The sequence below is a fragment of the Rousettus aegyptiacus genome, unplaced genomic scaffold (genome assembly GCF_014176215.1).
Source record: "Rousettus aegyptiacus isolate mRouAeg1 unplaced genomic scaffold, mRouAeg1.p scaffold_m13_p_5, whole genome shotgun sequence".
Lineage (NCBI taxonomy): Eukaryota > Metazoa > Chordata > Mammalia > Chiroptera > Pteropodidae > Rousettus > Rousettus aegyptiacus.
Genome location: NW_023416308.1, coordinates 98,099,283 through 98,125,778, shown reverse-complemented (window position 1 = coordinate 98,125,778; position 26,496 = coordinate 98,099,283). Strand labels below are relative to the sequence as shown.

The window sequence follows — 26,496 nt, the reverse complement described above, 5'->3', positions numbered from 1 at the left end:
TGTATACTATTTCATATGATTTTTGTAATTTTCATAACTTTTATGATAAAATGATCTCTCGAGGTTCTACGATGTCTTTAAAACTATAACAGTACGAAGAATATAAAAACAATTATTAGGACTTTAATTTTTACCCTAAAATATCAAGCATTAAAATTTTCCTGTATTTGCTTATATTACCATGTCGTCTGACAGGAATTTATTTCTTTATGTTACTATACAAACATGGACAAAAAAGCCCAATGACGCAAAAGTAAAACTATATACTGATGAAAAAGTTTAACATTTAAAAAAAAAAGTGACAGTAAAATGTTTTGTGCCCATCAATATCAGCAAGCAGGCTGATGGTCATTCGCATCAGAACACTAATTTGTATCAACAAATGACATTGGTTTGCTTTTAAAAAGAATTTTCCTTATGCAATCTCAATAAGAAAGATTTAAAAATCTACTATAAGAAAGAGAATTGGGGAAAAAAAAGAATCAAATGTAGTATATCTAGAAATCAAGTGGATAATGAATAGATAATTACCTTTCAGTTTCTCAAACAATGAACAAAGGAATACTTAACAAAAGTCTTAACGTGATCAAAGAATAAATCAATTTTGTTGTGCCAACGACAAAAAAGCTTGAGTAACAGAAGAGATTTTATTTGTGATAAGATAAATTACAAAAATAAAATAATGTATATATAAAATTAACAGTTTGATAAGTAGAAGGTTTGGCCATAGATAATAAGCTTGAGTTTGTTTCTAATAAGACTACTTGATTTTAATTTTATTGACTGGTAAATGTCTAGTACATAGTAAATACTCAAAATCATTTGCATCACTGTCGCAACATTTGATTATCATAATAACTTTGAGTGGTAAGTACAGTCATTATTTCCATTTTATGGTTGAGAAAATTAACCCATTAGAAGCTAAGTGATTTGCCCAAGGCTGTACAACAATTAGTGACAAAAGTGGCACTTAAAAATTTGAGTTTTCTATAACTCCAAGTTATCTGCTCTTTGGCTAAACTAAGGTAGAGCCTCAGAGAGATATCCAGATTCATTCAAAAGTCTGTGAGTTCAAAAAGACAAAAGTGGCTCAGATGAAATTTAAACATGGCTACATTCAACACAGATAAAGTAATCAGGTATATAGTTTTAGGAGCTATTTCTCTTAGTTGTATTGATAAGACCTTCCCCAACAGGCCTCAGTTATATTAACTTTGTGTACAGTTTATGAAAAAATTTTAATATTAACCCATTTCCTGTTCAGAAAAAAAAAAGTGCAGCTCGCTGCCAGCATTAATTTAATTTTACATAAACACGCTCTTTGGGGCTGAAGCAAATCTGACTGGTTTTCAATATGAAAATAAAATATAAAAAGTTCTTGGAGTTATTTCTAAATGGACTTTGTCTCAACCTAGTGGAACAGAAATTTATACATAAATTGGATTCATCAAATGAATTTTCGTCTAACAACTGTTTGAGAATGATGTTAACATCATGTGTAGGACTGCTACGTTTTCTAGGATCTGACATTTTCAGCAATCGAGAATTACTATATTTTGTAAATGGAAATACCACTACTAAAAAATGAGTGCTATAAATAGAATGATGTCATTTGTTTCCTAAGACTTTTGATATACTAGAGTAATAAAGAAACGATAATAATAAAAGTAAGATATTTTATAGCAAACTTTGGGGATAAGGTTAAGACTGTAATCCATTATCTCAGGGTAAACTCTGAAGCACAAGTGCTGTGTATTCTCTGGGCAAACAGGAAATGGGTTGAAAAGTGTTTACAAATATATAAACTACGTATCAGTATAGAACAGTGAGAAGTATGCTGAAGATGTGGTTTCTAGTTCTATCTATAGCAACAACTGTAGATAAATTGTGATATGAGGCAAATTCTTTAATTTTTCTGTTCTGAGCTTCAAAATTTTCTCATCTGTAAACTGGAGGAGTTGCACTAGATAATCTCTGTTGTCCATTTAGACTTAAAAGTATATGGTACAGGAATGAAATTTTCTTTTTTAAAAATAATTTTTCTCATTAGACTGATGCATTGCTGGGTTTTAAAGAATCAGAACTTCTGGTACATTTAAATATTGATTTAACTACTTGATAGAAAAATTTAGAAAGTGAAATTGTTATCGCTACCAGTTAGGATTAATTTAAAGTGAAGATGAGACATTTTTGAAATTAATGAGAAAATATGATTTGTATTATCAAAAATCTATTTACACACAAATTTCAGGCATTCATCCATGATAAGTAGTGAGATATACTTATAAGGCAATAGGTACAATTATCAAATGTCTTGACTAATTGTGTAAAATAGTTTGCTGAGCTACAGTTATATTAGCATATACTTTACCTGTGACTATAAAGACTGTGAATTCTATTATTTATTACCATTAGCCCAAAGGCTGTCATTTATTAATTTTTCTTTCCTGATGTTTTTCATCTTTTTTTGATGCTTTTCAAAGAACATTGAGTTTGAGTCTCTTTACCATGGATACTCAACTAAGAGGAGGACATGGAAATATTAAGAATGGATTAGAGAAACCAAGGAGAGCACTGACCAGGACAGACCTGCCTCTAATTCACAGTTGAGAAAATACGAAGAACATGAGGATGCAAGAAGTGCATGCATGGGCTAAACAATCCACTGTCTGACAGGAATACTATTGATCTTTCATGAAAAATAATTCAGTTCATGATCACTGAAGTCAGTAAAGCAGCAGGATCCAAAATTAATATTCAGAGAAGTCAGTGGCATTTTTATACACCAATGATGAACTTTCAGAAAGAGAAATTAAGAAAACAATCCCATTTACAATTGCAACAAAAACAATAAAATACCTGGGAATCAAATTAACTAAGGAGGTAAAAGACCTGTTCTCAGAAAATTATGTCATTGAAAAAAGAAACAGAAGATATAAATAAATGGAAGCATGTACTGTGCTCATGGGTAGAAAGAATCAACATCATTCAAATGGCCATACTATCCAAAGCAATCTAGAGTCAATGCAATCCCTATCAAAATATCACTGGCATTTTTCAGAGAGCTACAACAAATAATCCTAAAATTTATATAGAACCATAAAAGACCCCAAATAGCCATGGCAATCTTGAGAAAAAAGAACAAAGTTGGACGTATCACACTACCTTATATCAAACTATACTACAAGTCTACAGTAATCAAAACAGCATGGTACTGGCATAAAAACAAATATATTGATCAATGGAACAGAATACAGAGCCCAGAAATAAATCCATGCCTATAAGCTCACTTAATATGTGATGAAGGAGGCAAGAATATACAATGGGGTAAAGATAGTCTGTCCAATAAATGGTGTTGGGAAAATTGGACAGATACATGCAAAAACATAAAAAATAAAAAAAGAAAGAAACTGGACCACCTTCTTACATCATATTCAAGAATAGACTTAAAATGTATTAAAGACTTAAATGTAAGACCCAAAACCATAACACTTCTAGAAGAAAACATAGGCAGTAATCTGTCTGATACTGCTACTGGTAATTTCTGTTTTAGACATATCTCCTTAGGCAAGTGAAACAAAAGAAAAAATAAACAAAAGGGACTACATCAAACTAAAAAGTTTTTGCACAGCAAAGGAAACCATCGACAAAACTAAAAGACAACCAACTGAATGGGAGAAGATATTCGCTTATGATACATCTGATAACGGGATAAGATCCATAATATATAAAGAACTCATATAACTCAACAACAACAAAAAATCTAATTAAAAAATAGGCAGAAGACCTGAATAGATATTTATTCAAAGAGGAAACGCAGATGGCCAATATACATATGAAAAGATTCTCAAGGTCACTAATCATCAGAGAAATTAAAACCACAATAAGATATCACCTCACACCTGTCAGGATGGCTATCATCAATAAATCAAAGAACAACAGTTGGTGAGGATGTGGAGAAAAAGGACCCTCATACATTGTTGGTGGGACTGCAAATTGGTACAGCTGCTATGGAAAACAGTCTGGGGGGTTCCCCCAAAATTAAAAATGGACTACCTTTTGACCCAGCAATTGCACTTCTGAGTGTTTATCCAAAGAAAACCCAAACAATAATTGGTAAACATCGAGGCACACCTATGTTCATGGCAGCACAATTTACAATAGCCAAGATATGGAAGCAACTTAAATGTCCATCAACAGATGATTGGATAAAGAAGTGATGTTTCATGTACACAATGGAACATTACTCAGCCATTAAAAAAAAACATGAAATCCTACCATTTGCAATGACATGGAGGGACCTAGAGTGTATTATGCTGAGTGAAATAAGTCAGACAGAGATAAATACCATGTGATTTCACATATATGTAGAATCTAAGAAACAAAAAGAACAAACTAATGAAAAACAGACTCACAAATATAAAGGATAATCTAATAATGGCTAGAGGGGAGGGTGTTTGAAGGGCTGGGAAACAGAGGTGAAGGGTTAAAGAAGTACAAATTCGTATTTGATAGATGGTCACAGGGATAGGGAGCATGGCATAGGGAATGTGGTCAGCAGTAATGTAATGGCTAGGTGGAGAGCCAGAGGAGAGAAAGAGAAATCAGGGAGATCATTTCATAAACAATATAAACATTTAACCAGTGTACTACTGTATACTTGAAACTACTAAACTTAAAAAAAAATGCAAGAAAATAATTCAGTTCAACATTACTCTCTACAAATATGTCATATATTATATGTTATTATATTATACATGCTACATTGTTTTGTAATGTTTTTTTAATCTCCTCACTTTGCATGTGGGGTATTCCATTATGTGGATGCAACATAATTAAACTAACCAATCTATACTGACAACTGTTAGGTTATGTCCAGATTTTCAGTGCGACACACATAGTTATGATGATCATAACTTGTCAACTTGTGTCATTATTTCTTTATGATAAATTCCTAGATATGGCATGATGGCAAGAATGATAATGTACACTCTAAGTATAGATATCCTTTCCTAGAATTGTTTTAACAATGCACACTCTTACAATTAATATGTCTTTAACTCAGGGCATTATCATTTTAAATATTTGATAGTTGAAAATGATATTCTTTGGTTTTTGTTTACATTTCTTTGATTACTAGTGAGATTTATTAGTTATTTCTGTGCCTTCTTTTGAAAACGTCCTATTGATATCTTTTGCCTAATTTGTATTTAGATACTCAAATTGTTCTTACCAATTTAAAAATAATCTTAATATACTAAAGATATTAATGTATATACACACATACATGCCAATGTTTGTCTTTTTTAAAATTCTGAAATAATCTCAAATTTATAGAAAAGTTGCAAATATAGAACAAAAGGTTTTTTTTCCCTGTTCTGGTATAGAATAAGTCGCTGTCCTGATGACCCATTACTTCTTAATAACTTGGGTGTAATTCTTACAAACAAGGACATTCTCCTATATAATAATATGTAAACATCTGACTTAGGATACTGATATAATTAGGAAGTTGACACATCTAATCCTTAGACACCATTCTAGTTTTGCACTTGTCCTAGCATCATCCTTTATAGAAAAGAACCGTTCAGAATCACATACTGTATTCATTGTCATGTCTCTCTTCAGTCTCCTTTGACAGGCAATTCCTTAGACTTCCTTTGACTTTTATGGTTTTGACACTTTTGAGGATTATAGGCCAAGTATTTGATAGAATGTTCCCAATTGGAGTTTGTCTGGTATTTCCTTATGATTAGGTTTAAAGTTACGCAGATGTGGTAGGAATATCACAGAAGTGTTGCTGAGTTCTCATTGCATATTATCAGGTGATACACAATTTCCATTTGCCCCATTACTGGTAATGTTAACTTGATTAAGGTTATGTCTGCCAGATCTCTCCATTATAAATGTATTATTTCCCCTTTTTAGTCACTAAATATTTTGTGGGAAGATACTTTGAAGCTATGTAAATACCTTGTTCCTCGATAATTCATTCATTTATTTGTATAAGTATGTACTAATGGTTACCTGTTTTATTAAAGGGGTTATAATTCATTACTATCTACTTATTTTGATGCTCAGATTATCTCTTATTTGACCAAGTGAGAGCTCTACTAAGTCATCAACTATTAACTCAACACCTGTGTCCTAGATTCAGGGAATAAATAAATGAAGAAAGCATAACCCTTTCTTCAGGGATTTCCAATGCTTGAGAAAGAAGATAAGGATTTAGACAAAACAAATAATTACAGTGAAATTTGATAAGTATTCTGACAAAAGTATGAACAAAAGTAAACAGGAATGTAGGGGGCATAACTACAATTTGTCTAGGAAAATATTATAGAAAGCTTATAGAGAGGTTCCAGTTAAGCTGGCAAGGAGATTTGGCAGGAGAAGAAAAACGAAATGACTTCTAAAATCTTAAGTATTATTCCTATCCTCTTTCCATCGATTTTCTCCAGGAAAGCTAACTGGTTATCTCAGAATCCAGTTCATTCAACTTAATACAAAATGTTAGGTAATGTAAGAAACTACTATCTATTGTTAGGATATATAAAAATAAAATCTTACATTTCAAAGAAACATATCAAAACAAATTTATTATATTTACTACCAATTTGTATGTAAACTCACCATTCAAGACCTGATATATCTATAATAAAAAAGTAACATTTTACAATACAGTAGGTGTATTAGTGTGGGCTCTCATCTTCCATAACTGCGAACTGGGTGGCTTCTACAATAGAAATTTATTTTGTGACAGTTTTGGAGACTAGAAGTCCAAAATCAAGGTGCTAGCGGAGTTGGTATCTGGTGAGCGCTCTTCTTTGGGTGGCAGATGGCTGCCTTCTCACATGTCTTTTTCCTCGGTGTGCACCCAGGAAGAGAGTAGGAGCTCAGTGTCTCTCCCTCTTTCTTAAGGATATCGATCCTTCAGATCTGGGTCCCACTATCATGACCTCATGTAACCCTAATTACCTCCCAAAGGCCCCATTTCCAAATACATTTACACTGGCGATTATGGCTTCACCATATGAATTTGGTGCACACAAACATTCGGTCTGTCACAATAGGTTAAGGAATATGTTAGTAAGTCTATTAATAAATAAGAAAGTTGAGATACCATCTATAATGAAGAATGAGGACTCTTTCTACTGAGAAACAGAAGTGTATTTGGGCACACCTGTTAGTAAAGCTTGATTCAAAACATTGTCAATTTTAAAATCTCAGACTACAGAATTATTTTCAAAATCAATTTTCCTATAATTGTTTTGTGACTCAGGTTATCTGATTTATGACAGTAAAATACCAAAACAAAATCATCTGGGTAATACTATTGTGATAAATCTCAGGTTTTTATAGCCAGGCTTTAATTTGAAAATTTAAACTGTATGTGTGAACATTTTCAATAGGCAAACCTATCAATAATTTCAAATTTGTTAATGCAAATTTTAAATGACCTTCAGTTTTAGTTACTGTAAAAAAAAAACTCTACATGTTTCAATGGTGCTTTTAGAAATTATGAAATTATATATTATAGCCTCACATATGATAGTGGGATATAGCTATATCCTCTGGTCTTAATTATAGGAAGAGTATAGAAAACTGTAAAGCTTAGCTTTATTGTTTTATAAATGAACTAGTAAAGTTCATTTTAGTAAAATGAGCACACGCTTTTCATAAATTAAAATAAATCTCACATGGTAAAGTACCCATTTTCAAAATTAATTTAATTACATGTTTAAAGTTTAATTACATTTAATTAAGCATTTAAGTTTAATATGAAATAAATGAATTATCAGTTAACTACTATGAAATGAAATACTGCCTTGATAATTAAAATCTATAAATTTTCCTATTCTGTGCAAAACTGCTAGTTCTCAAAAGATATTCTGAAAAAAAAATATTTTAAAGACTATACAACTATATTCTCACAGCTGATCAAGGAGTCGTTTCTCTGGCATCTAGCTTCGTGTGCTGTGCCTGCATGGCAGCAGTACATGGAGACACCTGGCACACAAAAGACAGCAGAGGTTCTGGGGACTTGGGTTTGGGTGTCGGCTCAGTCACTTACAGCCTACAACAGAGGGAAAGGTACTTATGGTTTGTGACCTCCAGGCTTCCTATAGAATTGGGATAATATTGCTTTTCTTGGAGAGTTGTTGGAAGAATTAAATTAGGTATCCTATGGTTAAATGTCTGGAATAGTGCCTGACATGGAACTGGTATTTGACAAACGTTAATTCCTCCTCTCTTTAGTTGTTGAATGAATGAATAAAAACCTGTACTTTTTGTCTTAAAAAAATTTTTATCTTTAAAAAAATATTTTAAATCATAAAAGTATCATTATATTATTTTCCATGTATTTACATCATACTTATTGTACATTTTACATTTTTTTTTAATTTTCCTAAGCACTCCATGAACAGAGGGAGTATAGCATTATTGTTGACACAGATTTCTGAGTTAGAAAGAACTCATTTTGAGTCTGGGTTCCACATTTACTATTTGTGAAATCATGGAAAAGTTATTTTGACTTATTTCCCAATTGTGTATGTATATGTATGTCTGGTTCAGTAAATGGCAAAAATTAAAAACTGTTATAATCAATATAATCATTCTAAGTTAACAAAAATATTAGTGACAAAGGTAGGACATGTGGTATTGTCCCTCTCTCAATTTTTCATAGGAGGATATTTATTTTCCAGGACTTTACGAAAATTGCCCAGTAGGTTAAACAGTAGGATGAACTCAGGATCACAACCCAGATTTTTAAAATTTCTTTTGTAAGCATGCTTTCTTCCCTAACACAGGAAGGTAAAGGTGAAGGACATGAAAATCTTTTGAAACAGTAATGCAAAAAGAAAGAGAGAAATGTGACTTAGGTTAATCTTGACTCTACCACTTAAGAGTTGAGCCTCAGATAAATCACTTCTGTGAATTTCAGTACCTTCTGGAAAATGGGAATATTGACTTTTGTAGCAAAGATAACAAAAGTAAAGTATGTAGTAGAGTGACCGACACATAGTAGTCATTCATTAATAGTAACAATTAGTATACTAAGACAACATCAAATTAAGTCTGTCACCAATATTATAATGAAGTGAAGAATGATTTTTTTTGAAACATTTTCTAAAAATAAATAGGATAGTCTTCGCTAAATTCTTAGGTAATATTTCTGGAAAACTGTAGATTTTTAAGTCATTTCAGTTCCTTTAATAACTTATCTCATTTTGAAAATAATGGTTTTACAGTGCGAAATAAAGGCAACAACATATTCCATAGATTACCTTCCCCTGATCTGACTGCAGTAAGAAATGAAATGAAATATTCTTAACACTTTTATAAATTATTCAATGTCATGTACTGTAATTTTCAGAGTTTCATCTTAAAGTGAGTAGCACTATAAACACGTTTGGTTTAATACTTGAAACTCTTCATTGTAAAGCTAAAATCCTAAATTCTCTTAAGTCATCTAAAAAATATAAGTTGTTTTATTTATAGTAGAACTAGATATAGAAACCCATAATAAATAAAATATTGGAAAACATGTACTTGCTTACTTTTTGAAAGGGCTCTTATTGAACAACATGGAGAAATAGCATTACTTTATACCATTTTCACTGCTGCTGTTATTAATAAGTAATATTTAGGTGTTTTTTTGTGTGTGTTTTTGGCTGAAAGACCCAGATTTAGAACTATTCCACATTTTCTTGAAAATAAAAACAGCAGGTATTGTAAATTTGGTGTCCAGGCTTCTTAAATTGCAAAATAAGAGTAATATAGCATGTTCGACAGTTTACAAGACCAGGAAAAGAATACCATATATGAGAAAATAATATGAAACATATATACAACTAAGGTCACATATTATTTAGTAAGATGTGTACTTTTGATATGCATTCTTTCAGAGTGTGGTAAAAATGCATTCTATTAACCTTTGAAATCAGAATTGAGTTATTAACTTACCAGGATTCTACATTAAGAGTTGAAGATATTTTTTCTGGAAGAAAAAATCCATGACATTTTGAAGCATCAAGTAGTTCTTGTGATATCTTTTTTGAAGAATCATAATAATGACCAAATCTTGAAGATGATACTGGTCCAGCCTGTTAAGAAAATCCATATTCAGTGTAAAAAAAAAAAAATAGTTTTTTTGAATTACAGTTTATTTGTCCTACACTCGCAACACTCATATATCTATTTATTTTAATAAGAGCTGATACACAGACATAAAATTTCAAAGAAACACACAATGATATTTATTATTTTAAATTACATAGTTAGAAATCGATCTTCTTATCTCCCATGTTTCTTTACTCCTGGTGGTTCCTTAAGTTTGATAAGAATTTAAACACATCTTTGGCTTCTTTACTATACTGTATACCTTCCTAAGTTCAAAAATTTAATATATATGTCTCAATTATTTAAAAATTCTAGGTTTTAATAACATACTAAATATGTAGTATAAGAACCAATGAAAACTTAAGCCAAGTTAATTTACTGGTGAGGGGCCCAAAAGAAATTAGTTATTTAAATATATTAAACTGAGTATCATTTTAAAACCAAATTCTCACAAGATAGTGTGTGTGTGTGTGTGTGTGTGTGTGTGTGTGTGTGTGTATTCAACATTTCTTACAAACTTAATATTAAACTTACAGTATAAAATGTATTAGGGTTCTCCAGATGGGAACAAAGCACATGAAAAGTGAGAGAATATAAGGTACATTAGATAAAACAGAAATCTGGCATAATCATTAGTTCATCAACAATTCCTGTTTTGTGCCCTCTACTAACAATTTCTTCAACAAATTACCTTTCTCTTAAGACACTGAAATCTCTACTGATGCTGAATTTATTTACATAGGATAGTAAAATCCTAGTAAAATAATATTACTCTTATATGTTTTGAATAAACTCTGGGCTGATTTCTTTTATTCCACACATTAGAAATATATATGGACCTCTAGCCAAAGCTGAACTACTATGAGATTTCACCTGGCAATAATTTCTATTGAAATCTCTGTTCTAAATTTACATGATTTCAACTGTCCTGAATGTTACAAAAGAGACAAGTTTCAGAACATTTCACAAAACTATAATCTCTGCAGAAATTGAAGACCTATACACAGTAAGTTCTTAACTTATTTTACTAAAGAACTGACAACTTTGTAATATTGCTTAGAAATACACATTTGCTTGACACTAAATATTTGCATTTTTAAGACTTTAAGGATTCATATTCTTAAATGCCTATAAACATTATACAGTAACAGAATGAAAAAATTTAAGTCCAATAAAAACATTATTCTTAGATTCAGTCTGTGGGTTTGATGTTTATTTTCTAAATAAAATGATTTTTCGCCCTTCCATAAGTTACTATTTATTTCCATTACTGAAAGAGACCTATTAATTGGCTAACATAATCTTTTCAATACAATATTTAGAAGTATGGTTCCCAAAAGATGATTTATCTATTTACTATGAAAGTAATGACTAATAAATTATGTAATGTTAAAATTTGTTTCCTAAAAATAGGGTATAAAGTTTTAAAATGTAAAGTTATTAGTCTAAAGCAATTTAAACAAGGTCTGTTCTTTGGCCTATAATCTATTCTTTATCCGGATTATGGTTCAGAATGTTTTTACTGCAATCTCTGCTAGAGCTCATCTTTTTATTGTGTAAGTCCAAGCCCCCTTAATGTTTTAGAAAGGCCTTGACTAACTGAACTTTGATCTGATGTCTTCATTGAGAAAAACACCAGGTTGCCCATTTCAGATGCAAATCCCTCTAAGGCCCAATAGAATTTAGTAAAGACAGCAAAAAAGAAGAAACAAGAAGTTTCCAGGATCCTCTTTGAGAATCCTGGGGCACACTGGTGTCCTTAATCCACACTGCTGCATGGATTAAGGTAGGTGATAACCTTTCCTGATTCAAAAGAATAAGCAGAGTGCCTACAAACTGGGTGGAGACTAGGATTTGGTAATAATAAAACACCATGCAATAAAAGCTTGGTCTATGTCAGAAGCCTCTGAAAAGGCCTCAATGTACCACATTCCCAGGCCTAGTAGGGAAGCTTGCAAAAGCCTACCTGAATCAAATAAGCATGAATAATCTATTTTAGCAGACTGGCCATGGGGAGAGAGAAAGAAAGAGAGACTTTCCCCTTCTTTTAAGTTTGAGTTAATAAATTTATTAGTGGATAAAGGTTCTTGAAGTCCTGTGCACTCAGAGAAATATGCTAAATTGTCAAGAAGCAAAGTATGCTTTTTAAGTTGCCGGTCTCTATCAATGTTTCTAATTATAATATTAATGTAATAGAAATCTCAGATTTGGGATGAATCAAGGCAGAAAATCGATTTCATGCTGTGACAGTTTACATACAGGCAACATATAATTCATTAAAATGTAAAAATAGATTTGGAAGCTTTTATTACAATTAAGTTATTAATTTTTTTTTTTTAGAAATTAAGATGACACGGCAACCAAAATATTTACATGTTGATACTAAAAAGTTTATTAATGATGACAAACTTTAATCCTTTAATAAAACAAAGAAATGAAAAATAAATATATTCCTCAAGGAAAAAACAATTTTGTAATGCCCAAGAAACCCAGCATCAACATATAATCAAATTTTTTAAATGCTGTGAAAATCTTTTGAGGCCTAGAATCATAAAACACTTAAAATATTTCCTCTAAAAAAGATAACTAAATGTTTTAGATCTGATAATAATGACAACAATAATATTCCAGGAAAAACTGTCAACTCCACACAAAAAAGATGCATTTAAAAAAATCAAACTATCATCAATAACTAGTCAGTTTACTCGGTACAGTAAGAACATCTTGCTTTAGTTTTACTTGATGAAAACTTCTATTTCACATTCATAAATTACTCGTTAACTTTGTTAACTGTAGAAGAGAGCAAACTCTCATGGCTCAGTAAAAATTTGCTGTACTAAAGGAAAATATACAGTTCCCCAACTCGAATACATTAGAAAGAAACAAAACTTTCAGAGAAAAGCTATACCACAAATAAACAGTCTAAATAAGACATTTTCTCATGATCATATTTTTTTCTCAGTATAGCATAACAGAAAGCAAGAACCCAAATGATTACTAACCACTCTGAGCCTCAGGTCAATCACCAGAAATCAGAGCTAAAAATAACTATTATTTCACTAGGCTGTTGTGAGACTCTAATGCAATTTGGGCAATGAATATTTTGTAAATTGTAATGTGCTATTAAATATTGTCAATTATTATTATTGTGTCATAATCCACTAGTGAATCAGAAAATTCATCACCATTCTTTATAATTATACTGCCTTACTGAAAAATATTTGTTGTCATCTACAGCAGTCCTCAACCTTTTTGGCACCAGGGACCGGTGTTCCTATAAGAATCTAATGCCTGATGATCTGAGGTGGAGCTGAGACGGTGATGCTAGCGCTGGGGAGCGGCTGCAAATATAGATGAAGCTTTGCTCTCTTCCCTGCTGCTCACCTCCTGCTGTGTGGTGCCTGGTCCTAACAGGCCACAGACTGGTACTGGTCCACAGGCCTAGGGGTTGGGGACCACTGAATTCTACAACATGCACACATCCATCACAGGGCTGTTCTGGCTGAATCACTAAGGCAGAAAACCAAAGTATATGAGGATTGAACATAATAAAGATCTATGCATAGTCATGAATTACTGGAGCCATTGTGGGCTTTGTAGTAGAACTCTATGATATTAAAAAAATTAAGTCTCAGAATGTGCTGTAGGCCAGCAATTCTTAGGGTGAAGAAAGAATAGGGTTGATGATTGGCCAGGAAAGAAGTGGACATGTGCATCTAGAAGAGAAAGTCAAAATCATAGGACGAGGAAGGGTGTTTTTAAAAACTCGATACCACTACAACTGGAAGATATGCTGTTTATGCTGCTCTGAGCTATTGCTATTGATTTAGAAATGAATATTCTTATCCTTTTTGGCATTCTCTGAATGGGAAAATGACCACACTCTTAGCACCTCATGATAACTTATATTAAAAGGCATGTCTGATAACTGACACAGACTACTTGTTTAATCTTTACTCCTAATAGTGTTAACTATATTTTGGCCCATGTGATATATAGAAAACTCACGGTTTTGTTGTTGTTGTTTAAACTGATAATGGCAGAGTAAGGCGTGGATTTATAGAGTAGATAATGATGAGTGACCGCCAATGTCTATCAGCCTTGGCAAATCACCATATATAAAATTTCTGTGACAGGCAAATATACATGCTGGTGATACTTCAAAGAAAAGCAAAGAAGCCAGAAAAGGATTCTACTTTCTAAACTTGACAGAACTCACTTATAAATACTAGTAAACTTAAGTTTGACCATTGACTGTAAATTCAAAATAAGCTATTATTACATTTGTATTAATGAATGCAATTTAACTTAGGTTCACATTTAATTCACACAGTATATAATTCATTCGCTCATGTATTCAACAAATAAATACTGAGCACCCACTATATGCCAGTAAAACAAAATAGTCAAAGTCCATTTTTCTCACTGAGCTCACATTCTGGTAGAGGAGACAAGTGCTATCCTATCTGCTAGGTGATGATGATAAGTGCCCTGAAGAAAAATAAGGCAGTGAAAGGAGATGATAGAAAGAGTGGTTTTATTTTAGATGAAGCGACAAGAAAGACATTCCAGATAAAGTGATATTTTAATGGAGACTGGAAGAAAATGAGAGAATAAGTCATCCGGGGAAGACCATTGTAAGAAGAGCACAATTTTTAAAACACTCGAGCTGTAAACTTTGAAAACTGAGCACTGAGTTTTTGTGTTAATATGTAACCTTTGAGTTTACTCCCAAGATAATCAAAACTGCAGGTACACCTTGCTCTAAAGGGGAGAATGGGATCCGTACTACTTACTACTCATATACCAGGAATAGCATCTATAATTATAACATATAAAGAAACAATGAATTATAAGAAACAAAGTTCTTTACAACTATAAACAGATTTTATAACAAGCAGCATTTACTTGCATTTCGACTGATAATTTCACTTGAATGTTAGCAACCAACAAAAAGAACAAAACTTAGCTGAGATAAAATAAAAATAAAGAAAATGGAAAACACGAGTGACATATAATGTAAAACTGGTTTGGTATACTGTTTTTACAAAACAACTACATTTAACTTAGAGCTTATGTTTTTATTAACTCTTTCAGAACATAACAGCAGAAAAATTAGAATACAGTCACTCTTTATAAAAGAGTCACTAGTAGCCCAGATAAATGAATCTGCCAAAGCAAAAAACATAAAGTTCTTTGCCACTAGGGTTCTCAAGTGCTAGTTCTACATACTTTGTCTGTTTTAATGCTATTACTCAACTCACATTTTCCTAAACAGAATAACTACATTTATTTTGGCCTCTTGTACCCAGTTCTCAGTCACATCCACCAGCAAATTTCCACCAGCAAAGTGTGAGAGTACTAGTCTCCCCCACCCTTGCTAATTTAGCATCTTACCAAACATTTTAAATTATTGATAATATGATAAAAAAAATGATAGTTGTTTTTTAATTTTAATTTCACTTATTGCGGCTGAAATTGGGCATCTGTTTTTGTATGTTTAAGAGCCACCTGGATTTCCTTTCCTTATTTTTGCCCATTTAAAAAACTGGGTTGGTAGATTGTTACTTATTCATTTTAGAAGTTCTTTATATATGTGGAAATTTATTCTTTATTCTATGAGTTGTAAATATCTTCTCTTCAGTTTGTACTTTATTCACAGTCATTTAAATCACTGCTTAAGAATCATATTATTCAAATAGCTTTCCCTTCTAAATTAGAACAATTTACCACTGCTTAATATGTACCTATTACAACATATTTTATATTTGGTTCATATTTGATGCTTAATTAATATATGCTGACTGAATCAATAAATTAATTTATCATTCATTGAATATTTATTGAGTATGTGGGCCTTAATATAGGTGCTAGGGATGCAGAGAAAATAGAACAAGCTGTCGACCTTCATAGAGAATTCTGTTTGGTGGAGAAGAGAGTTATAATAACAATTATAAGGAAGTGAAAAGCATTACCAGCAGAAATATAAGCAATTCCTGAGAGGCAATTCTCATAGGATGGGTGAATATAGTGTTTTATATACACACAGGGAGGAGACTAAAAGGGTAGGCTTGAATTAAATTGTATAGATGTTGCATACAATCAGAAGTTTATATTTCATACTGTAGGCTTATAACAGCAAACAGATTTCATCTCACTTACTACTAACTCTCATTAATTGGTATGATCCCCTAGAACACTCTAAGGAGAATTCTAATGATGTGTCTAAGCTTGATAGAATACTATGACTGATAGTCTGCGATATATTTAGAAAGCAGTGGAAACAGGAAACTAGAGTAGGCATTTGCAGTTAAGCAGTGTTGTAAAACCATCTTATGTCCTTGAGAAAGGTAACACTGATGTCAGTGTGGAAGACTAGAGAAGGGTGGACTTTGGGAATTATGTCTTATTCAGATTAGAATTTCTTTCTCTTTCTACCAGTATGATAATGTCTGGTAGACATTAGAGTGTTCTGAAAATGAATGATATAAACGAACAAATGAAGGAGCTAATGAATGAACAGAGGTTTCAAAAGAAGCAGAGTTCATGAGCTTTAGTGGGGCAGATTTACTGACATGTTTTTACTTCTCAGAAAAATTTCCCTAACTTCCTATCTCTTAGTCAGTCCTAGAAAAGTCAGTTTACTAGATATTTGTGTTTGAAAGTATAATGGTTGAAAATGTATAGGAATAAAAAATAGTAATTGCAAAGAACTATCACTTATAGTGAATATTTAAAGGTAACCATGCTGGTTCGAAATGGTTTGAAATGGTTTTATTAGTTCATTTAATCTGGCTTGCAACCGTAGAATAAAAGATTCTATATGGAGATTATGAAAGAAATGAAATAGTCTATTTTAGAAAGAAAAAAAGAAAGAAAAAGCCACCACAATTTGCTTTACTTTTAAGAAATATGTCATCTTGATCAAATCCTCTATAAGTGAAATGCCTAGTCATTTAAATATACATTGTAGTGCATTTAAAGAATAGCAAGTATGCAATAAGAAATTCTAAAAAATGAAAACAAATACATTCGAAAATTTTAGACATAGTTTGTATGTTGTTGACTTGCCTCCATCTTGGGTAATAACTGGTAACGCCATGCTATTTTCATCTTAATGTTAGACTCTGATGTTTCATGATTAGATACACCTTCATCAAATTCTCTTTTACAGTTATCATCAAGTAATGGTGCAGGAAGATCCTAAGAAGACAGAATGACACATTATTAAGCATGTGCTGTAAAAAATACAATTTTCTTAAATAATATTAGCAATACTAGGATTTTCCAATGTATTCAAAATTGATAGCTTAAAATTGGTTCAAGCATAAAGTCATGAACAACAGATATCTCAAACACAAAAGAGATAAACATAATATTAAAAGTACAGTTTAAATTTTTAGCAATGAGCTAGATTTTTTTAAAAAATTCAAATTTTTATACTAACAAAAAGCATTGCTATGGCAAAAAGAGGCTGTGCTCATATTTTAAATTTATACACTTAAAGCAAAGTCTAGAATTAGCATTTACGTATTACATGTAATTATTGTTATGTTTGCCACAAGGTAAAAATAAAGCATGTGCGCAATCTGTTTACTGGTTTGTAATTCTAGAATTCAAAAAACTCATTCACCGAAATAATGGGTGAATAAGAACTAAGAATAAAGACATTTATTTTGCCCATATCAAACATTAGTTTTGCACCTGCAAGCTTAGGCCTCTTCTTTTAACAATAAAAACAGAATTTAAAATCTCTGATTAAATGAAGAGACAATGAATTCCAATTTTACCTTTTCTTTATTGGAAGCTGACCTACTGATTGACTACAAAAACATATGAAAAAGATTTTTTTTTTTTATGAGAAGGTACTACAGAGATAATGCAAAGAAAAAAGTACATGTTTCCTGAAGAAGGAAAACAGGCAATAATCATATTTTTTATTTGGCAGAATCATAAAGATAACATAGGGCATTAGATCAAACATAATTTTGTGCTGTCATTAACAGTATACATTTCAGCTTTTACTCTGCAAGATGAAATTTATTTATGGTCAGAATCATGTCAACTAATCAGGTGGAAAATATATTAACTATCATATATTTTAGTCACCTCCTGTAAGAGCTCCAAATAGATTCACACTTTATGCCGGTATTAGAAACTAGTTATATCATTTAAGCTCTGAACCCATCATTCCTAGCAAAGCATTAGTATCTTATAAAAATGAAATAAGTTCTTTTTCCAATGCAAATAAATATTTGTGAGTCTAGTTCAATACAGCATAGTGGATATGCATTTGAATTCTGTAACCAGATTGTTTGGGTCCAAATGTTGACTATACACACTGGTAGCTTTGTCTATGGTTATGCTGACCACCTATTGGACCTCTCTCTGGCTCCATTTATCATCTGAAAAATGGAGAAAAAAGTGTCTACTTCAAAAGGTTATTGTAAGGAAGAAATGAACTAAAAATGTAAAATGTAGAGAGTGGTGCCTGCTGTATACTAAGCACTCAACAGATGTTTGATTATGAGAATTCAGTCAAATAATTGTCTTAACCATTACGCAGAACCCCATATTTTGCGTTGTTAATATTAGGTAATATTTAGTATAAATATTTGGATTCAATTTTTTTCCCCAGTCTCAGGGACAATTAATAGTTATGACTAAGGTATAAAGTTAAAAAAAATTAAAAAGCCAACCCATCTCACAATATTCATTAACATTGGTAATTAATATTCCCAGCATACACACACACACACACACACACATACACACACACACACACACACGGATGTTAAACAATATACTTCCACAAAAATAAGATATGATAAAATGCTATTAATAATTTTTAAATTAACATTTTACTTTATTTTATAAACGCAAACAAAAATGAAGTAAAATTGAAAGAATTGTTGACTTGATCAATGATTCTTTACTTCAGGAGACATTATTTCTTAACACACTCTCCTCTAAGGTTAGAAATGTGACTACAAAGCCCATTAAGATATTGGAGTCACTGTGTTCCTTTTTACCTATTTCAGTTTTCAATAAAACTAATTCCTCTCTCTTTCTCTCCTACAAATAATGAGGAAATTAGCACTTATACACTTTCTTCCACTTCCTCTCTCCCACGTTTAGTTTTTTCCCCTATTATTCTTTATTGTCTAGGCTCATAGCATTTACATTTATGTCTGTGGTAAGACACAGAGTTAATTTAGGCTTTTGTTGAAATGAACTTATTTTTCTTTTTTTAAAAAAATTTATTTATATTATGGTAACTTTGAATAACAAAATCCAGTAAGTTACAGGTGTATAATATATACCAATTACATATATATATAGCATTGTGTGTTCACCATCCATAGATTTTTCTGTCATCACATATTTGACCCCTTTTTTCCCCATCTACCTCCCCCAGCCCTCCTCCCCTTTCCCCTCTCCCCTCTGGTAACCACTAGTCTATTGTGCATGTCCATGAGTCTCTGTTTGTTTGTCCTGTTTGTTTGTTGCTTTTAGGTTTATATCCCACATATAAGTGTTATCATGTGGTTTTCAACGTTTTCTGTCTGGCTTATTACGCTTAGCATGATTATCTCAATCATTGGTCCTCTTACCATCATTCCACCATTCTTAAAATTTCCTTAATTGATAGCTGCATTCATTCCACAGTGTCAGGAAGGTACTATGAATAGAGCAGTGAACAAAATAAAGTTCCTGCTTTCATGGAGTCACGTTCTAGAGGGGTAGTGATATGAACGAACATAAAGAAAAAAGAGGAAATACAGGGCAATGAAAGGAGGTGCTACTTTAAACAGGACGGTCGATGAAGCTCTCTTTGAGGAAATAGATTATATTTACACATATATTTTTACTCGACTAATGTTTTAGTTGAATATAATATTTTCATTTGCTTAGAACTAAGTAGATATTGCTTTACTGTCTTTGGACAATGAATGATGCTGTGGAGAAATCAGAATTGTTAGCTAAAATCTCCCTTGTAGATTTGCTTTTTCTGCCTAAAAGTCAAATAATCTTCCTTTATCTTTGCAATTCAATGGACTTTATTTATGTGTCCTACTTTGTATTATTTCCTACCTATAAATTAGGTGCCCCTTTAAGTGGACGTTCTTAATTTCAAGCAAAATTTTTGTCTCGTATTTATTTTTCTGTTTCACACTAAAATAGAACATACATTCGTTGATATATTAGTCGTATCATCAACAGTTATAAAATATTACACAGTAAAGAATATAAAATGTTAGATGAAAAAAAAGTTTTCCCATCTTCTAGACCAGCATTGACCAACAGAACAATTTGGGATGTTGGAAATGTTCTGCACCTGTTCTGTCCAATATTGTAGCTACCAATTACTTAAACTTAAATAAACCACTTTCCACAATGTAATTATATTCTCATTTGCTTTTTAAATCTCTTTTCTCTAACTTCACTGTGACTGTCACAAGCTTGTTTCTTGCTGTTACTATACTGGGTAATGACATTAAGTCATCATGTATTTTTAATCTTATAATTATCCTTAAAAAAACCTATTTTTCACATTTTCTCTTTTTATTTTTAATATTACTTTATTGAACTCATGTTAATAAATCTCTTATGGAAGAATTTCCTTCTCTTCTTGGGTTTTCTTCCAGATCAAGTTTTTTCCTAGCTAGAGTTTGAGGGCTAAGAATTTTCATATCTACCCATTTTTCTGTACTTTCTGATTAGGACAGCTTAGGCAGAGCTAAATGCCATATATTTTTTAGAAAATCTAGGTTCTTTATTTTCTCATAAGATTTCATTAAATGTCAGCTTCCTGTGTTCATAGCATTCGGTTCAGTATTTTATTCCCATTTGGGAGTTAGTGGATTATATACCCAATTCACTGTTGCTTTTTGAAACATTTGCTTTAGTTTGAGATCATGAGCCCTAATTATCTTTTGAGATTATGCTAATTCATTAATTTCTGGGTATGAGGGTAAAGTCAAGAATTGCACTGAATGGTGACTTTTGTTTGGTCATGGACTTTATAAATTTTTGGCATTAGGTTGGGCTCTGACTTTTCTTGTTCTGTTTGGTACAGCTGAAATTTTGGAGTATTTTAAATTATTTTTTGTTTGATAATGTAGGAGAGTCTATGGTACAAATTTAGTACCCCGATATCTTAACTCCAAATTTCCATATTCAATAATTCTTAAGTAATCTTTAGGAAGATTACTAACAGAGAGAATAGGGAAATACATACTCATAACCTTGCCATAAGAACTCATTTAACATTCTATTGAGAACATTTCAAACATATTAAAACCTGTCTTCTTACATATATTGGTTGGTAGTTATCATTCTCCCTCTAAATTAAATCTACAAATTATTTTAAAGTAAATTATCTTCAATTATTGGTTCTCAATTATTTTCCTGCCTTTATACAGTCACACAGATAATATTAATAATTTTTATTGTCTTGTGGGGAGAAAAGATAAACCTTGGGAAACGTCAAAAGAATTTTGGAGATTCTGATATTTTTAACTCTCCTACCCCACAGCCCTATCCTCAGGGTAAAAAATCGCTAATTTTGTTTCTGAAATGAGGAATTAAATAAACATCAAAATAAGATATCATAAAAACTTAAATTTGATATTTATATTTAGCTTGCCAAATCTATTTCCCTGTGTAATTGTCTAAAATTTGTTTTTTCTAAATTGTCTTTTTCCACATAAAGAAACCTAGATATCAAAAACATTTTGTGATCTGAATTAGTTTTATTAATCTGTTCTAAAGACCTATCAGCATTATGCACAAAACCACTGGTCCAGAATTTTGCTATTCAATATAGTGGCCCCTATCAACATGTGACTATTTAAATTTAAGTTTATGTTAATTATAAAATTAAACAAAATGATTAATTCAATGCCTCAATTGCACTAGCCACATTTCAAGTGCTCAATAGCCACATGCAGTTAATGGATACTCTATTGGGCAGTGAATGAAGAAGATATTTTCAATATCTATCAGTCATCACTGGTCTAGAAAATGAAATATTTATTTATTCATCTAACAATTTAAATTGTTTACTCTGTGACATTTTAATACTGTCAGTGATACACTTTATACTTATATCAACCAGGATATTGAGAAGCATCACAACTTAATTGTTTAAAATTAAAATCGGGAGACTATTTTATTTTTCAGTACCTAAAAAGGTACTGCACCTTGTCATCCCTGCACCTTGTCATCCCCCCTTCCCCCTGACTCATGCACAATTAATCATGTAGCATCATGAACTGCCTTCTTTGCTTGGTCACTGTTTTCTGTGTATCTTACCCTGTAGCTTTTATTTTCCCCAATTATTTAACTTTTTAATACTTACCTTTTATAATATGAATTTTTACAAGTTGATTCAAAGCCTTTGTGGAACAAGGCAAACCAGAAATAAAAATTTTAAAAACATTAAAAAACATTTTAAAAAACAATTTCCTAGTGGTTATAAGACTGATAGAGTTATGTGTTAATTATATCTCAATAAAACAGGATCAAAAAAAAAGAAATGCCGAGAAGAGAATAAAAAGTAGAACAAGAAAGTAAAAAGCTAAACACGAAGAAAAGGAAGGTACTAAAAAGTTGACATGATAATGAGCAACAGAGGAAATAAGAAATAAAATCCATTTTCCTTTCCTCTTTCAGAGGTTCAGTTTAGTGACACAGAATAGCATTTTCTTTTCAAAGTGTCCAATTATATTAATTGATTTTGAAATTAAGTATTTATATAATTTTACATTTTAAATGAGCTTAATTGTTTTTCAGTTTGTAAAAATGAACTTATGAGTGAAGTATTGAAGACTCCATTACAGTTACAGAATTTAAGAGTTGTAATCATTTAAAATGTGCGAGGAAGTTATAGCTAACAAGAGATAACAGGTCAAAAGGAAGAGAGGTGGTAAAAGAAATAGTGCTAACTTTATCTTACGTAACACGAAATTAATAGTACAATCTAAAACGGGTGATCAAAAAAATAAAAGGCAAAACGCACAACTTAAAATTATAATGGTAACTACTGGAGGAATTAAAAATAACATAAATCAATGTTGGGGGACTTTTCACAAGGGAGAGTGAAAATGCAATGGGAAAGGTATGGGTGGGGGGAATTTCACTTTTCAATTTAATTTCTGTATTATTGCTTATATTTTTTCTTACCACTGTTTACATTGTCTATAGTAAATTCTCCAAAATTTTAATGCTGCAATGTGTTATAAAATATGTTTCTAATCACAAACTCAGTGAAAGAGTTCCTGAGAAAAAAATGTATTTCATAAATGACAACTATATTAACCAGTCCTATCAATATTACCAAAATATGCTTATAGATTTTTAAAATATAGGTAAATTTTCTTAATTTTCTTGCAGCATACTAAGTTTACCCACTTTTTAAAGGACTAAAGCACTTCCTTAGAAGAACATGATTCACAGATTGTTTCCCTAATTTGATTGTTAGTATTTTAGATATTAGAAAACAGTGGTTTATGCATGGTACTGTGAAATGAAATACATGTTAAGAAAGGCACTATAAGGAACACGGGTTAAGTTCTAACTTCATAGGACACAAGTATTATCAAGAAAACATCAACACATTAAGAATGGCAATTAAGATGTGTGACAACTAGTGGGTAATTCCAATATATCAAAACCCAGTTTCAAAAATGAGGCACATACTCACTGTCCCACTAATTCAGACATATTTTTTTTTTCTTCACATGTTACCATTTCTGAACTCAGGCTGCATTTTACATTGGATAGTATACGAAATTACCAGGGCAGCAGATATAAAGTTATCATTGCTTGCAATATGTACAAACCTGGTTATTCTTCCTGGTATGTAAGTAGACGGATATAATTCTTCAGCATATCATCCAAGAATCCACATATGGCTCAATTAAAGAATATGAATATGAATCCTGGCTTTCTAGAAAACTTCCACTGATGCTTTCTGAGAAAATCAAGAAAGCATCTGCAATAATACTAGCACAATGGACATCACTGCTTTAGAATAATACCTGGGTGCAATAGTGAAGTATCTTTTAAGAAATGCTGCATCATCAGTGCTTATGATTACACAGAGAGCACTGATGCCAATGACTATGAACCAGAAAGTGATTTGTTATAGTAGTGATATGAATGTGAAGAAGTTCTATGGATAAGTTATATGTTTTGCTTACCTTCTCTCTTTTTATGTACAAGTGTGATATGATTTTAAAGATGAATGTCTAAAAAAACTCCTAAAATAATTAAAAATTCTAAGTGAAAAAAAGACAATATCCTGTCCTAGTTTATTTGGCAGTAGTTTTGTCTTACTGGTACATTAAATAATAATGAATCTTATAATTGAGGGCATCTCAGATTTGATAAAATATGGTATTTCTTAAGTGGGCCGAAATTTTCTTAGCATCTCTGTTTCTAAGAACTCCATCAATATATAACCAATTTGTATCCCAATATAATATGGATAAATGTTAGCATGGAAATAATTTACATAGTTAAGACCTATGTGAATACCTGGTTGTTGTCCCACATTTTTATCATTCTTTTAGCCAGAAATATGAACAAAAATAAGAGAAAGTAAAAAAAAAAAATTAGTCCATACAAATTAAGAATCATCAGTAGTGTGGTTTTTAAGTCTTGTGACGTAGAGAACTCAATCCTAAGGCAATAGTGCCACATCATCCTATACAATTCTGTGACAAAAACAAAAAATCCATTATATGAAAATTTTGTCTTCGTGATTTCAATTCTGCTATTCAGAATTCAAGTGAAAATAAAGGATTTAAAGATATACCAAAAAATGATATTTTGGGGGAAAAAAAGATTCCAGTATTTTTGTCTTCTAATATTCAGGAATTTATTATGTAAGAGTTTGTATCCAATGTGTTGTTATATTTGCGAGTCCTAAAATTTTTGAAGTATGCCATCAACTACCCTGCTTGCTGTGACTCATTGACCCTATTCGAGATGACCATTGCAGTAATCTCTACTATTTGTTGCAATGTCTGTAACTAATCAAACTAAAATTTAATAAATGTTTTGATAAAATCTCTATTTCAAGAGAATGCTATGAATAAAGTCCTCGATATTCAACTATTACGGCTGTCAATCACAGATCAGGTTCTTCCTTCATACTTTTGAAAATCCCCAGTCTTTGATTTCTCATCCATTGCACCAATAAAACACACTATATGGTTGTTATAACTTTGTTTCCTAAAAGCAAGACTATCAGATTTTTTCCCCTGCAATGTGGTGCTTACAGTTCCCATAAATTTGGTAGCAAGGATCAGGAATAAATAAAAATGAAAATTAGGCTTCATAAATTCTACACAGAAGATAGCATGGGGAGTATAAAATTTCTTTTAATGAAACGAATTAGGTTTGAAAATGAACATGAATAAAGAAATTGGCATTACGTTTGGACAAAAACAGTTGTTTGTCTAACTTAAAAAAAAATCCTACATGAAACCAAATTATTGAAAACTTCCAATACCAAAATATACTCCAATGTTTATTTTTTATCAGAAACATTTATCTGTATCCATAAGCGCTGTAAATATATTTCTTCCCTTTTCAATTCATGACATTTTGTGCTTACTGCTATATTATTTTGTGGTCTTTGTTTTGGCAGATGCACAAGCAAAATCTGACTCCAACAGTTTGACCCTTCTCACTTTTTATGTTCTCTAGGGCATAATAAAACCCAAGATACAATCCCTCAGCAGTTAATGAAGCTTAACCTCCCACCCTCTTAATTACCAATGCATTACACCAAGTATGGGCATCATACACCTCTCTAAGCTATTTTACAATTCAGCAGAAGTACTACTGAGCTATTATGTAGCAACATAATCCATGCAGCATGAGAAATCCTTCTTAAAAATAAAATCTTTTGATCCTTGCAGGTTTTGGTAACTGTATAATTAATACTACTTAAGTATTATCCATGTATCAGTAAGTATATTTTATCCTATCGGTAAGGATATAACTTTGTTGATTTGGGTTTTTTTCTTGGGAGGTAAGGATATTTATTTTCTGAAAGTTAGAACAAGAAACAAATCAAAGATATTATCATAAATTGAAAACAAAGTACTCCAAATGTCTAACCTGAGAATCCATATAGTAAAAGTATGTCTTCCACATTATCTTCATTTAAATATTTCAAAGTACTGGGAGAGAAGTGATTTTAATTGTTAAAAGCATTCCGAAATGTAGACTGCATTGAGTAAGTCAAAAGTCCGGGAGTATAGTTGACGGTACATAAAAACGTTTTTAAAACTATACTTGAAACTAATAATAAAATTTTTTTTTAAAAACTTCATAGATTTTAAGATTAGTAAT

At 31.5% G+C, this 26,496-nt stretch overlaps 1 protein-coding gene across 1 annotated transcript in view; it reads right to left on the bottom strand.

The window, feature by feature from the left end:
* Positions 1-26,496, bottom strand: part of ELP4 (elongator acetyltransferase complex subunit 4) — a 190,659-nt gene that overhangs the window by 132,730 nt on the left and 31,433 nt on the right. Inside the window, exons 4-5 of the mRNA XM_016147067.2 lie at positions 17,197-17,328; positions 9,970-10,109 (exon numbers count right to left, since the gene is read on the bottom strand). Of these exons, the coding sequence (XP_016002553.1) occupies positions 9,970-10,109; positions 17,197-17,328 (272 nt within the window). The remainder of the gene's footprint in view (positions 1-9,969; positions 10,110-17,196; positions 17,329-26,496) is intronic.